Here is a 15,816-nt window from a genome sequence, read left to right on the forward strand (position 1 = left end):
CAGGTGTTAGCTCTATGCAAAGGCTAAATCTGCTCTGACTATAAACAGAGAACTGGAGCAATTGCTCTGACTTAAGAACAGTCTTGCTTTACTGCTGTATAGTATTCTCTTAAATGTGCTGTCCATTGTGATTTAATGCTATAACTAGTACTCAAACAGTATTTTACACTTTGTGTTTCTGTGTGGGTGCAAACTGTTGAAAGCTTTACTTAATATATGCTAAATTGATCTTCTGTATATAAAGAATTGAAAATGAATCTTGATGTGAATGGAAAGGGAGAGGGAGCGGGAGAGGGGAGTGTTGTGGGTGGGAGGGAAGTTATGGGGGGAGAAAAGCCATTGTAATCCATAAGCTGTACTTTGGAAATTTATATTCATTAAATAAAAGTTTAAAAAAGAGAACAATCTTGCCCAAGGGGATCTTTCAACTTCATACCAGGCTTCTTGTGACATTCAAAAGTGCCATTGATGGAAAATTGTTTTCTTAATTACGGATAACTCAACACAGAGGTAGTGACATCCGCATTGCTAATTACCCACTGGTGAAGAAATTTAGTGATCTCTACTTGTTTTGGAAGAGTGCTAAATTTTTGTTAAACAATTATTCTAATCATTTGCAGATAAAGTAGGAATCAAAATATGGTCTGAACATAATTCTCAAACCATCTTTTAAAACAAATTTTCATACATTATGTATTAATATATCATCCCTGCTTTTAAAATATTATATTTACCTATGAAACAAGTATATCAAAATGTTTTAAAAATTCTGTGTGCTCATTCCATTCTTTGTACTTTTATGTATTATTCGAAACACTTTAAAAGAAAAGGCTGATTCTGAGGCCAGAGTGTTGTTTAGGACATCTGCCATTCTATGAGTCTGCTGTGTATCCCACTTCCCATGCTGGATCTTTCTCTCCCTTTTTGATTCTATCAGTTAGTATTAGCAGACACTTGTCTTGTTTGTGTGATCCCTTTGACTCTTAGACCTATCATTATGGTCAACTGTGAACTGAAATTGATCACTTGGACTAGTGCGATGGCATTGGTAGATGCCACCTTGATGGGATAGTGTTGGAATCCCCTGGCACATTTCTAACTCCACCATTTGGGGCAAGTCCGATTGAGCATGTCCCAAATTGTACATCTCCTCCCTCTCTTTTTCCACTCTTAAATTTAACAGGGATCACTTTTCAGTTAAAATTTAAACACCTAAGAATAATTGTGTGTTAATTACAGAGTTCAACCACTAGTACTAGAACAACAACAACAACAAATAATAAAAAGGATAAAGTATTACATTGTACATCTAAAGTCAGGACAAGAGCTGATCAGTTCATTGTTTCAACACTCTGGCCTCAGAATCAGCCCTCAAGGCATTCGGATCTGGCTGAAGAGCCCATGAGAGTATAGTAGGCATGGAAAGCCAAGATATCATGGAAAAAAAAAAAGACCTAAATGAATGATCTCTGTGAGTGAGATCCCAGTGGAAAGAACGGGGCCATCAAAGAAGGAGGTACCTTTCTCCGAAGGGAGGAGAGAACTTCCACTTTGACTATGACCCTGTCGGAATAAGATCAAAGTCAGCGAACTCTAAAGGCTTCCATAGCCATGGCAACTCATGACTAGAGCCTAGGGAGATTACTGACGCCATGAACAGGAGTGTCAAATTGTTAAGTCAGCAACAGGAGTCACTGTGTACTTACACCCCATGTGGGATCTGTCCTTAATGTGTTGTCTAATGTGCAGTGATGCTATAACTAGTACTGAAACAGTATTTTTATACTTTGTGTTTCTGTGTGGGTACAAACTGATGAGGTCTTCACGAATTATATACTGAATCGATCTTCTGTATATAAAGAGAATTGGAAATGAAAAAAAACAACCTGGTGTTAAATTGGAAATGGCATAGAAAATTAATTAATTTTTTTAAAAAACTGTGTACTTATACCCCATGTGGGATCTGTCCCTAATGTGTCGTCTAAAGCCAAGTGATGCTATGACTGGTACTGAAACAGTATTTTTATACTTTGCGTTTCTGTGTGGGCGCAGACTGATGAGGTCTTTGCTAATTATATACTGAAGTGATCTTCTGTATATAAAGAGAATTGGAAATGAAAAAAAAAAACAACCTGGTGTTAAAATGGAAATGGCATAGAAAATTAATTAATTTGAAAAAAAAATTATGTAGGATCTCTGTCTTTAATGTGCTGTACATTGCTATTTAATGCTATAATTAGTAATCCAATGGTAGTTTTTTCACTTTATGTTGCTATATGGGCAAAATGTTGAAATCTTTACCTAATATATACTAAACTGATCTTCTGTAAAAAAAAAACTATTATGTAGGATCTCTGTCTTTAATGTGCTGTACATTGTTATTTAATGCTATAATTAGTACTCCAATGGTAGTTTTTTCACTTTATGTTGCTATATGGGCAAACTGTTGAAATCTTTACCTAATATGTACTAAGTCTGTATATAAAGAGAATTGAAAATGAATCTTTATGTGAATGGAAGGGGAAAGGGAGTGGGAAAGGGGAGGGTTGCGGGTGGGAGGGAAGTTATGGGAGGGGGGAAGCCATTGTAACCCATAAGCTGTACTTTGGAAATTTATATTCATTAAATAAAAGTTTAAAAAAAAAAGAAAAACCAATGTGAACAGCAAAAAAAAAAAAAAAGAAAAGAAAAGAAAGAAAAGGCAAAAACAAAAGCAAAAAAAAAAAAGAAAAGAAAATAGCAAACACAGAACAAAACATTTTTCCTTTAGGATCCTAGGTTAAAAACAAATCTCTAAGGTCATTTTATACAATCCCTACCTATGAGGAAAGACAGAACTTCTTGAAGATCAAGGAAACTGACCTTAGAGATATAACTGCTGTTAGGGTTCAGGCAAGTCTGGCAGTTCTGTGGAGATGAATGAGAGCCAGTCATCCTCCACAGGTTAACCCATCAAAACCAACCAGCAATATGTTTTGACCAATGAGGTTAGTCATGACCAAACTCTTTTTTCCTTGCATAAAAGTCATAAATGTTTACTCATCCAAGCTGCCCAGTGCTCCAAGTTCTGATCATATGAATCTTACCATTACAAAGAAAAGTATATTTAAAAGAATGGAGTCAAATCAGACAATAATGAGATGCCTCAGACCAAAATGACATTAAGTGTTTTTTTTTTTTTATTGAACAGAAAAAAAAGATAAAACATGGAAGTTGAATTCACTGAGCAAAAGCAGCTCTCCAGGTGAAGCTGCTATACTTTGTGCTAAACAACCGTATGAACTGAGAGTATACAGAATACATATAATATATAAGTTACCTCAACAGCAAAGGAGAAGAAGTAGAATACAGTTTTTGAAGATAAAATTTGGTGAAGTGACAAATTTAGTTGCTCAAATTTTCTAGCCCTTATCCACCTAAATTCAGTATGGTTCTACGTACATGCATTCAGCATGTGCATACTGAATTCCCATTTTAATAGAAGCTGCTTTGGAGGAAGATTTTTTTTAAATTTCATATTTACTCGATGTGCCACTCAATTTTTAAAACTCTGTATTTGATATAGGTATATGTGTGTGTATTTACACACACTTTCAAAACCCCAAATCTTTGTTGATATGTAAAAGGGTCATGCTGTATTTTTAAATTAGAATTGGTGAATTCCAGTCATTTCTCCTGTGTGTCTAAGAAACTTCATATGTTCTCAATGCACCCACACATTTAGGTGGGTTGACAGTTATGTCAAAAATACTTTATGAAAAGAGGGAGGTTGCTCATGCGAATTGGCAACCTTTGTGTATGGTTTCCTGTTGGAGCAGCCTGCCTCCCTTTGACATCGCACAGTCAAAGATGAAAGGAAAACTGTTTACTTTGAAGTCTAGTGAATACAGTTGTACATTTACTATCATCCACCTTCAACTTGGCTTATTGGGCTTAATAATGTAAGATGACAAATACGTTACACCCAGTACACAGCATTTAAAAAGTACTGAAGAAACATTTTTATAGACAATACCTTTTGTTTCATATGTTAAACATCAGCTTCTATGGGAAACATTGCCAGAATGGTTTTGTTACCACTTTATAAACATTCTAAGCCAAACAAACAGCACAAAGAACATCAATGTCATCTTTTTTCCAATAGCTGTATCAATTACTGGAGGCTAATCCTAACATATATACTACTAAAGGGGAGAAAAAGAAGAGAACTCGTGACACATTGCAAAGATAGGACTACAGCATCTTAGTTGTACGAATGATCTTAAGGTGCAGAAAGAGGAGACTCTCTAGAAGGTGATGGTGTGGTTTCTTCAGGTGGAAAAACTGTAAGTGTGCAAGCTCGAATGCCACCCAGGGACTCTGGGAGATCAAAAACCTTATGCCATTCATCTTTATCAGGATCATATTTCTGCACTATCTCTACCATACAACGGTTATTCCAAGAGTACCCACCAACCACATATATTTTATTTTCAAAGACAGCGACCCCAACATCACTCTGCCCTCTTAACATGGCAGCAATTGGGGTCCACTGATCAAGGATAGGTGAATAGTATTCACAGCTTAGGACATCATCGTAATCACTGGTTCCTCTGAAGTGATTGCCGCCGATGACATAGAGCCTTTCTCCCACTGTACACATACAATGCAGACCTCGCACAGTGGTCATTGGCGCCTTCTGGATCCATTTGTCAGTATCAGGGTCAAAGCACATGAGCTCCTTTTGGAAAGTATCATGAGTAATTCCTCCTAAAGAATGAAAAGAACAAGCATAAGAGATCATGTTAAAAAGGCAGAAGTAAGTAATGGCTCACCGTCATAATCAATTTTTAGCAACACATTAAGAAACATCAACAGTGTTCTTAAAATGTATAAACTCTATAAATAATTTTTCTGGAAATTATATTTTCATCTTATTAAAGGATGAAAAATTGCTTGTACTATTGGGAGACCCCAATGTATTTAAGAGGCTTTACTGAATTGAAGATACAGTTTGGCAACTATTGGATCTGCGATAAATCCCAACTACAAAGCAACACTCACTCCTTGCTATATTTTAGTGAATACTCTCTGGGTACCAAGTAATGGGCCAGAGTACATTAAATTCCAATTGTCCATTTCCTCACCTTGCCAAATAAGAATATCTGCTTCTTATTATGCCATTAGTGTGACTTTCAAGTCAGATACTTATGAAAATGCTTTGAAAAGATCTCTTTAGTATTTCAGGCATGGAAAGCCAGGACACTCTGGCAAAAAAAAAAAAAAAATGACCTAAATGAAGGATCTCCACGCCTGAGATCCCAGTGGAAGGAATGGGTCATCAAAGAAGGAGCTACCTTTCTCTGAAGGGAGGAGACAACTTCCACTTTGACTATGACCTTGTCTAAATATGATCGGAGTCGGTGAACTCAAAAGGCTTCCATAGCCTTGGCATCTCATGACAAGAGCCTAGGGTAATTACTGATGCCATAAACAAGAGTGTCAATTTGTTAAGTCAACAACAGGAGTCACTGTGCACTTACTCCTCATGTAGGAACTCTGTCCTTAATGTGCTGTACATTGTAATTTAATGCTAAAACTAGTATTCAAACAGTATTTTTCACTTTGTGTTTCTATGTAGGTGCAAACTGTTGAAATCTTTACTCAATATATACTAAACTGATCTTCTATATATAAAGAGAATTGAAAATGAATCTTGATGTGAATGGAAGGGGAGAGGGAGCGGGAAAGGGGAGGGTTGCAGGTGGGAGGGAAGTTATGAGGGGGGAAAGCCATTGTAATCCATATGCTGTAGTTTGGAAATGTATGTTCATTAAATAAATGTTAAGAAAAAAATAAAAAATAAAAAAAGATCTCTTTAAACACATAAGGTTATAAAATGCTCTGAACTGTTTGTCTTAGGGAGGGTTTTGGTGGGTTGGGTGAGGAAGGGTAATATCATCTGTGTCAGAACAATTAAAAAGGTAAAAATTATAATGCTCAATATATGTGAAATTTTATACATGCAGAAATTTATTTTTGATCTGTTACATTCATATCATCTACTAAGTGTATTCTTGGATCACATATAAATTGGCCTCTAAAATGAAAGCATCAGGGCTGACACTGTGGTACAGTGGGTTACGTTTCCACTTGCAACACCAGCATCCCATAGAAGAGTGCTGGTTCAAGTCCTGGATGCTCTGCTTCTGATCCAGATTCCTAGTAATGTGCCTGGGAAATCAGTAGAAGATAGCCCCTGCTACCCATGTGGGAGACCTGAATGGGGGTCCTGGCTTTAGCCTGGAGCAGCCCTGCCTTGTGCAGCCATCTGGAGAACACACCAGTGGCTGGAAGCGTGTGCATGCACTCTGTCACTCTACCTTTCAAAAATATATACATAATGTTTTTAATGTTACTATCAGACTATATCTTCTACAGACAAGGGAAAGAACTGAGCTAATATTTAACCAAATCATTTAAATCTATATTATAGAGTGTCTAGATGGCAATCACTATTTACTTATGCTCTTTAAACACTTTTTATTCTGAATTTTTAATTCTGACTTACAGAATTCCCAGGAAGTAAAACAGTACTCATTGTTGGAAAATCAGCAGTTGTTCCTATTCTATTCACGGTCAGGAATATCATTTGTACAATATATACCAATTATGCCAAAGCATCAATAAAACAATTCTGGTGTCATTTCCCCCTGCCCCCCAGAGGATTTGTAGCTCTCATTATAATGGTATAGTAGCTACACATATAAAATAGGGAAATGGTGTAAATCATTGACTAGTGGAGCCTATGGTTTCTGGGATGGCTATTTCAACATTAAATATCCCATAGTTGCTCATGCATTGATACCAGAAACCTGCTAATCACGTGGCACAGGCCTATCACTGATCCTTCTTGATTACATAAGGCAGCATTCAAAGAATCAGACCACAAACATCACCTTAACACCCTTGTTCTCCAATAATCTAACTGTTGGTCTGCCACTGGCAGGCCTCCAATTAGGGAACATAACTTTCACAAGTAGACTGTGTCAGGGCCAAATGATAAGAAACTGCCTTACTGCCTTACAAATAAATATCAACACCAGAGGTGATCAAGTAAAGACTTTTTTCTGAATTCTACGGAAGGGTTATTTGAACACCAACAATTTGAGAACAAAAGTTGTTTCTAGAACAGTGGAAATAAACCTCAACCATTATAGAATTTTATAATAGAAACATATCTACATGTACCAAAAATACAGATAAATACCATGGAATTAGAATTCCATTATAATTCTAGCAAGAAAGGAAACACATACATGTTATGGGTTATGCTAAAAGAGAATAGACATCATGTGTTATCATTTGGGAGCATATTTTAGGCATTATGTTATATGATGATTTATTTCCTCACATGGGTTAGCTGCATTTTAAATAAAATACATCATTGCAATAGAGAACACATGAATGGCATTTGTTATAATACAGAGTAATGGAATGGAAAGCAAATTAGAGAATCTGAACACTTTTTAATTTCTTTTAAGTTATACAATTTATAGCAGGAATGGTTGGCTGCTGGTCTTGTGAACTTACAGAATGCTTATTCACAGGGAAATTAACACACAAAATGCCTTCTAAAATAAACATTAACATTTTGATGTAAAAAAGATCATAGAGCTAAAAGCTCACATTTTTTTATGTCCACATGGCAATTACTTACCTGAAATATACATCACTCCTCCATATACAGTTCCAGCATGGCCATAGTGGGGCTCACTCATTTTGGCAACATAGGTCCACTCATTTGTTCTTGGATTGTAACATTCTACTGTAGCTGTTGCAAAAAAAAATAAAAGTTAAGAGAATTATCTTTAATTTAAAATCTAGCAGTGACTTTTTTCCTTTAGGTGGAATAACAATAACATCAAATATCTGAAACATATCTATTACAAATATGAGAGATCCTTTTGAGGCACTATTAATCTTTGAGATACATTAGTAATGTAAATCATTCATACATGTTACATTAAGAGCAGACAATGTAAGAATCTAACACACTACTGTCACTGCAGAAATTGCTAAGATTTCTTTTCTTTTGGAATCTGGTTATATCTTTATAATTTGACATTTCTTAATTTTTTTGCTCTAAAATATGAGAAGGTGAAAAACTCAACTCTGGGACCCCATGTTGACATACCATATAGGAACAAACATTTATGTGTATGAAGCAAAATTTTAAGTTAAGAATGAAAATATACACAGTGAAGCCTATTACTTTACTTCAATTCCAGATCACAAAATGGACACTAAATAAAATATCTTTACATTTATATATTAAAGTTAATAGTTTCTACATTTCCCACTACTACTGCAGCAAGTACTACTCTTAACCTGATGATGACTGGCAGCATATAATATTATGATCTTAATTATGGGCAGGCATTGTGACACAGCAGGTTAAGTTGCTGCTTGGGACACTGACATCCCATATGGGAGTGCCAGGGATCAAGTGTTGCCTCTTCTTCTTCCCATCCGGCTTCCCACTAATGCACCTGGAAGGCAGCAGATGATAACCTTAATACTTGGGTTCCTGCCATCCATATGGGGAGACTCTGATTGAGCTCCTGGCTCTCTCCCTTTCCATCTGTCATTCTGCCTTTGAAATAAATAAACCAACCTTTAAAAAGACCTTTATTATAACTACTTCCAGTCTGTAGTAAATGTGTCATCTCTAGCATAAAGTCTTTTGGAGAAGTGACCTCAACTTTTTAAAATATCTTTCAATCTGTTATAACTGCAAGAAAAAAAAAACAATGACAGTTCAGATAGAAAAGGCAATCTTTGTTAAAGGCAGAAAGAAATAAAGCTTTTATGAGGACTCTGGTCAAAAACACAAAGTCAAAATTGACTGAAAGCTGATAGTAATTACTGTAGATTCTGCCAATTGCTAATCCAATTTCTTATTTTCCCCAACTTTTCTTTTTCCCAAAAGAACTACAACCCTTCTCAGGGAAGCACTGCAACAAGCACCAAACAACATTCAACTTAGTAAGTTCCCTGGAATTTTTGGTCAATCATATGATACATATTTTTAGGCAGTGATATATAAGTAGAAGTCTATTGAGTGGGACTATTTGATCAAGCCACTGGAATAAGTTTTAGCCACTTGTGACCAAATGCAATTCAAACTGATGAATCCATCTTTGAAAATATTCCCTATTTGAAAAACAACACTGACAAGAGGTAGAGGATAAGGTGGACCTGTAGAAAGCAGAAAAAGAAGGGGGTAGAGGGAGTCACTTTTCTGATATAATCAATAATTTCACTTCTTCATCAAGTTCACTATATGATGTTCTTTTTTCTCCTCCAACACACCTATATCACACCATTTTCAATAGCCTCTACCAGTTTCCTTTTCTATTTGAAATAAAGCTGGACATCGAAAGCCCAAGACTTTACAATTCTCATTTTGATATACTCTCTTGCTGGCTTTGTTCATTATTTCATGCCTAGCTCCTAATCAACTCTCATATATTTGAAAAACTTCCATCAAACGGCAGGTTCCTACAAAATCATTCCCCCAAAATAAGGGCTATTTCCACAATTAGTAGAAAGTTAAACTGCCCCTTTTCCTAGTACTATTTTTTTACTATTTCCTGTCACTGAATGTCTTAAGAAAAAACAAGTGACAAATAACTACATATTTAAGGAATGCAGTGTAACGTTTTGATACATGTATACATTGTGTAATGAGTAAATCAGAATTATATCTAGCACCTCAAATATTTCTAATTTCTTCGTGGTGAGACATCATTTTTAAAATGTTCATTTCTATTTGGCTTTACCATGACTTATCCAACAATCAAAATCCTACGGAAGATATATCACTACCCTTTTCTCAACACTTAACAGAGGATCTAGTGTATTGATTGGCTTGCCATTAGCAATGTGATTAATGGGAAGATTTTCATGTAGTAAAGTAATGTACTCACACATCCTGAAACAGAAAAAGAATGTTTAAAGGCTTCCAGAGATAATTTTCTCCACCTATTTCAAGTCACACACTGTACTCTTCTTAGTGTAGGACTCTGACTCTGCCTTTAATTTTGAAATTTATATATTGTAACTGTCCTTTCTTATGTCAAATTCAAATTGTTCTGATGTGACTTCCATTAGTTCCCTCTCATTCTTTTTATAGTGGAATAGAAGCTGAATAGATATTTACTCTGTTATTAATATTTTCCTATAGAGAAAGATAATACTATTTGTCTGTCAGAGAGATAATTACATTTTTTCCCTAAGGGAAATTACAAGAATCTACTTGTACTTTCTCATACTGGAGTCTCTCAGTGCAAGGCGGCTGTTAACTGCTAACAATATAGCTGTACAACAGTTTGTCAATCCTAAATAATCTCTTTAGTTTTCCCTATCCTTTCATCTTTATTGTCAACCTTTAGACTTTCTCCATGTGGAACTGTTATTAAAACCAATGGAATTTAGTTTTAATTAAGAAGTAGATGTACATGCTCTTATTTCCATTTTTTTGTATCTTTAAGACAGTTCGATACATTAGTGACAACTTTCAAGGTATGGATGATGTGAGACAAGGAGTTGGAGACACAAAGCAGTACTTCCAGCATGGACTGAGAGTTGGAAATGGTTAGGAGGCAACTGGGAAATTCTACAGACATCAGCAAATCCCAGCCCACGGACCTACTCTAATCGACTATCTGTTTTTGTATGGTTAGCCCAAAAGATAAAAAATATGAATGGTTTTACATTTTTAAAGAGTTAGAAAATAAAACTATTTTGTACCATATAAAAATTATATGAGAGGCCGGTCCTGTGGCATAGCAGGTAAAGCCACCACCTTCAGTGCTGGCATCCCAAATAGGTGCCAGTTTGAGTCCCAGCTGCTCCACTTCCAATCCAGCTCTCTGCTATGACCTGTGAAAGCAGTGGAAGATGGTCCAAGTCTTGAGCCCCTGGACCCATGTGGGAGACCTGGAAGAAGCTCCCGACTCCTGGCTTCAGATCTGCATAGCTCTGGCCGTTGCAGCCATCTGGGGAGTGAACCAGTGGATGGATGATCCATCTCTCTCGCTCTCTGCAATACTGTCTTTCAAATAAATAAATAAATCTTTAAAACATTACATTAGTAAAGCTTTACTGGAGCACAGCATTAGCCATTTGTCTATAGCTGCTTTTGCACAACGGAGTTAGTCGTGAGAAAGGTTGAATTGCCCACAAGGCTAAAAATACACATACTTAGGATCCTCTGCAGAAGTTTTCTGATACCTGGTGGTGGGAATGCATGTGGAAGTGGGAGATCACAATGAAACACAGGAACTCAGCATGGGGTAGGGAGGCCAATTGAGACTTCCCAATAGGTACCACCTCTTAAAGATCCCACCACCTCTTCATGCTGCCATACTCAGAGTCAAGCTCTCAATGCATCAACACATGGTGGGGATAACATAGCATCCACTTATCTTAGTCCAATCAATACAATTGTTGAGAGATCCTTTTAAAACAGAAATATGAGCATGTCATTCCTATATGTAAACAGGTCCAAGGCTTTCCATATTCCTCAGATTGAAAGTCATTTTTCACCAATAGCTACCACAATCTAGAACCACTTCTGCCACCATTTACACACTTGTTTGCTTCACTCTAGCCACTCTGTCCTCTTTGTTGTTCTTGGAGTACTGAAAAAAAAAAAAACCCTATCTCAGGAAGTTTACACTGGCACTCCTTGGAATGCTTTTCTACCAGATATACCTACAGCTCATTACTTAAATCTTTGAATTCTCTGTTCAAATAGCATACCAAGACGAAACCTTACATTATCACTATTAAAATTATAACCTATTTTCCTATAAATCCTCATTCTTACCCCTTCTATATTCTAAAATTCTAAATGACTATAGTATGTTTTGCTTATTATGTCTTACTAGAATGTAAGTACCATGAGGGCAGGCATTGTATCCCCATCATGTAGAATTCTACCTGCTGCATATTGTCACTATTTACAAATAAATGAATGATTTTTTAAAGAGCTTGATGATACCTAATCTAGTGAATTAGCTTTGGTAGTCTGGTGGCCTACTGTTTACATTAGAGAATCTCTCCAATTTAAGGATTGTACTTTGGTTATTTCACTTACAACAGGGGTTTTTATTTTCTCAACCGATTTCAGTGGATTTCATAATAGGTCCCAAAGGATGATATGGAACCTGTTGAAGTTGGGCCCACAGGAATATATTTCAAGAATGATGGTGCCAAAAGGGGGGAGGGGGTTGGACTCTGGAATCTTGTTGTGCTGGGTAGTGATCAAGAAGCTCCCAAATGCATTAAAGTGTAGGGAGGTATACAATGGATTTTGGTAATTTCATTGCACATTTATTTGAAAAATATTTAACATGTTTTCTAAGTTACTTCATTATTTTATGGTTTGCTTTATAAATATTTAACTAAATTAAAAGATATCTTAGCTGTCATATTCTACTTCAATATAGAAAGACTCAATGGAAAATCAATTTCTTATATGACTTAATTTTGAAATCTGCCAGAAATAACTGACTCCTTTTTCACTTAAGTGACAGCTACTCTAAGGTTCCCCTAGTTTATCTTTGTAACTGGTGTCGAAGAAAATCTGCATTTCCAAGAAATTACATTTCAGCAAGAAGCCAGGCACACAAATAGACACACAGACACATGTGCAGAGGTAAGACTTTTTTGATGTACCATAATCTTAGCTTCTCCCTAGGTCCATGCACAACATGAAAATTTTATTTGTATAGCCTAAATAAAGGTGTGATCAAATAGTTAACATGAACTTAAGAGGAGCTCATGAAAAGCTCCTCTGTTCACTTTCAAAATGAAACACAGAAGACTATTTTTCATCAGAGATGGAGGGATAGTATCTGAAAGTGAGGAGCAAAGCAGCTTGTACATAAGCTACTTGACCAATGGGGTCATCTATTTCTTGTTCCTAACTAAATATGACAAAGGAGGAACTCAAAGCATGCAGAAATGGGTCAGCAAAAAGAAGCTTCTAGCTCTCAGTTTTATGTAATGATTATCCTTGGCCTGAAGATTATAAAATGTTGGAAATATATGTATTCTAATTAATATTAGAAACAATATAATTAAAACTTTTTTGAGCAAAGCAAGATTTATTTAAGTCGGAAACCTGACAGAGCAGCCAGGAGGGGGCCTCCAGAGAGGAAGACCCAAGTAACTGGTAGAAGAGGAGTAGAGGAGTATTTTTTTTATAACTTAAGGTAAAAAATTTTCATGTAATTCATACATACAGATTTAGGAACATAGTGAAACTTTCCACCCCATGCTCCCTCCTGCCCATGCTCTAACTATTCCTCCTCCCTCATTCCCTCTCTTATTTTTAAAATGATCTATGTTCAGTTTACTTTATACTCATAAGATTAAGCCTACACTAAGTAAAGAAACCAACAAATAGCAATTAAGAAAAAAAAAAACACTGTTCCTCACAATAGAGAAAGGGCTGTAAACAATCATTGTATCTCACAAATGTCAACTTCACTCCTGTACATTACATTTTAGGGGAAACATAAGGTATTTGTTTCTGGGGGACTAGCTTATTCCATAAATATAGTGGCTACCAGTTACATCAATTTTGTTACAAAAGACAGGATTTCATTATTTTTTTATTTGACAGGTAGAGTTATAGGCAGTGAGAGAGAGAGAGAGAGACAGAGAGAAAGGTCTTCCTTCCATTGGTTCACTCCCCAAATTGCCACCACAGTCAGCACTGCGCCGATCCGAAGCCAGGAGCCAGGTGCTTCCTCCTGGTCTCCCATGCAGGTGCAGGAACCCAAATATCTGGGCTATCCTCCACTGCCCTCCTGGGCCACAGCAGAGAGCTGGACCAGAAGAGGAGCAACCGGGACCAGAACCCGGCACCCACATGGGATGCTGGCACTGCAGGCAGAGGATTAACCAAGCAAGCCACAGCGCTGGCCCCAGGATTTCATTATTTTTATGACTAAGTAGTATTCCATTATACACATACACATACACATACACACACATCACAATTTCTTTAACCAGTCATCAGTTGATGGACATCTGGGTTGATTACATATTTTAGCTTATTGTGACTTGAGTTTCAAAGAACATGGGGGTACAGATAACTCCTACATAAGTTAAATTCATTTCCTTTGGGTAAATTCTCAGAAGTAGGATTGCTGGGTCATATGGTATATCTATTTTCAGCTTTCTGAGGTATCTCCATACTGTGTTCTACAACGGCTGTACTAGTTTACATTCGCCCCAACAGTTGATTAGGGTACATTTTTCCCCATATCCCGCCATTATTTTTGTTGATTTCTGTATGAGAGTCACTCTAACTGGGATGAGGTGAAACTTCATTGTGGTTTTTATAATTTTTATTTCGATGATGGCTAGTTATCCTGAGCAGAACTATGAAACAAGACCCCCTACCTTACACCTTACACAAAAATCAATTCAAAATGGATCAATGATCTAAATCTACAACCAGATACCTTCAAATTACTAGAAAAGAACATCAGTAAAACAACAAGACATTGGCATAGTCAAAGACTTCTTGGAAAAGACCCCAGAATTACAGGCAATCAAAGCCAAACTAGACAAATGGGATTGCATCAAGCTGAGAAGCTTCTGCAGTGTAAAGGAGACACTCAGCAAAGTGAAGGGGCAACCAATAGAACAGCAGAAAATATTTGTAAACATGAAATTGATAAAGGATTTATATTCAGAATCTATAAAGAGCTCAAGAAACTGAACAACAAGAAGCAACCAGTAAAGAAATGGGCAAAGGATGTGAACAGGCATTTTTCAAAAGAGGAAATTCAAATGGCCAACAGACTCATGAAAAATATATTGAAAACTTAACAGGAGCATATTAACAGGAGTGATAACAAGCTAAAAATGCCTTTGAAAAATGGAGATATTTCCTTCAAGAAATTTCAGGATTTTCATTGCCTATCAAGGCTGATGACCTATAATTTGTGAACTTTGAAATATTATCTTATACAAGTGGCTTTTCTAACAAACCACCTTGTCACTCTTTACACTTGCTGGATAATTTCCAGACAACATAAATTTGTAATACTATAGTAACATGACAAAATAGATCGGAAATAACTATACTATACTACAGGCACTAATGCTTCAAATGATTTTGACAATCTGACCATTAAAATGTACAGGAAAACCTATGTAGCTCATGACATCACTTAGTGCAACAATCTAGAAGTCTGGAATCAGAGAAAATATCACTGTAACAACAAAGAAATAAAATAACTGGGGGGATTAGTAACATTAGCACCATGTCATTAACAAGAAAGGGCTTTTTTAAAAATTATTTTGTTTTTACCTTTAATTTTTATTTATTGGTAGGGAGTAGGGGAGGAAGGATTCCATTTGCTGGTTGACTTCCCAAATGCCTACGATGGCAGGGGTTGGGGTAAGCTGGGCTGGGCTGGGCTGGGCTGGAGCTGAAATCGAAACCTGAAGCCCAGAACTCAGTAATGTGGGTGACAGGAAGCCAATCATTTGACCCATCACTGCTGCCTCATAGGGTCTGTATTAGCAGGAAACTGAGGTCAGGAGCCAGACTGGTACTCAAAGCAGGCACTATGACACAGGACATGAACGTGTTTACACTGAGACTGGGGGTGGGAACCATTTTTCTGCCAAGGACCATTTGGTTATCTACAACATCATTTGTGGGCCATACAAAATTATTACCTTAAAATTAGCCCAGAGGCTGGCACTGTGGCACAGTAGGTTAATCCTCCGCCTATGGCACCA

At 36.6% G+C, this 15,816-nt stretch overlaps 1 protein-coding gene across 5 annotated transcripts in view; it reads right to left on the bottom strand.

Annotated features, from left to right (window-relative positions):
- Positions 1–3,223: 3,223 nt before the first annotated feature.
- KLHL13 (kelch like family member 13) overlaps positions 3,224–15,816 on the bottom strand; it is a 182,254-nt gene continuing 169,661 nt past the window's right edge. For all 5 annotated transcript variants that reach the window (XM_062183168.1, XM_062183166.1, XM_062183167.1 and 2 more), the window contains 2 exons: positions 7,700–7,813; positions 3,224–4,749 (listed from right to left, as the gene is read on the bottom strand). In XM_062183168.1, coding sequence (XP_062039152.1) covers positions 4,262–4,749; positions 7,700–7,813 — 602 coding nt within the window. In that variant the 3' untranslated portion in view covers positions 3,224–4,261. The remainder of the gene's footprint in view (positions 4,750–7,699; positions 7,814–15,816) is intronic.

Source organism: Lepus europaeus, chromosome X, assembly GCF_033115175.1.
Source record: "Lepus europaeus isolate LE1 chromosome X, mLepTim1.pri, whole genome shotgun sequence".
Classification (NCBI taxonomy): Eukaryota; Metazoa; Chordata; class Mammalia; order Lagomorpha; family Leporidae; genus Lepus; species Lepus europaeus.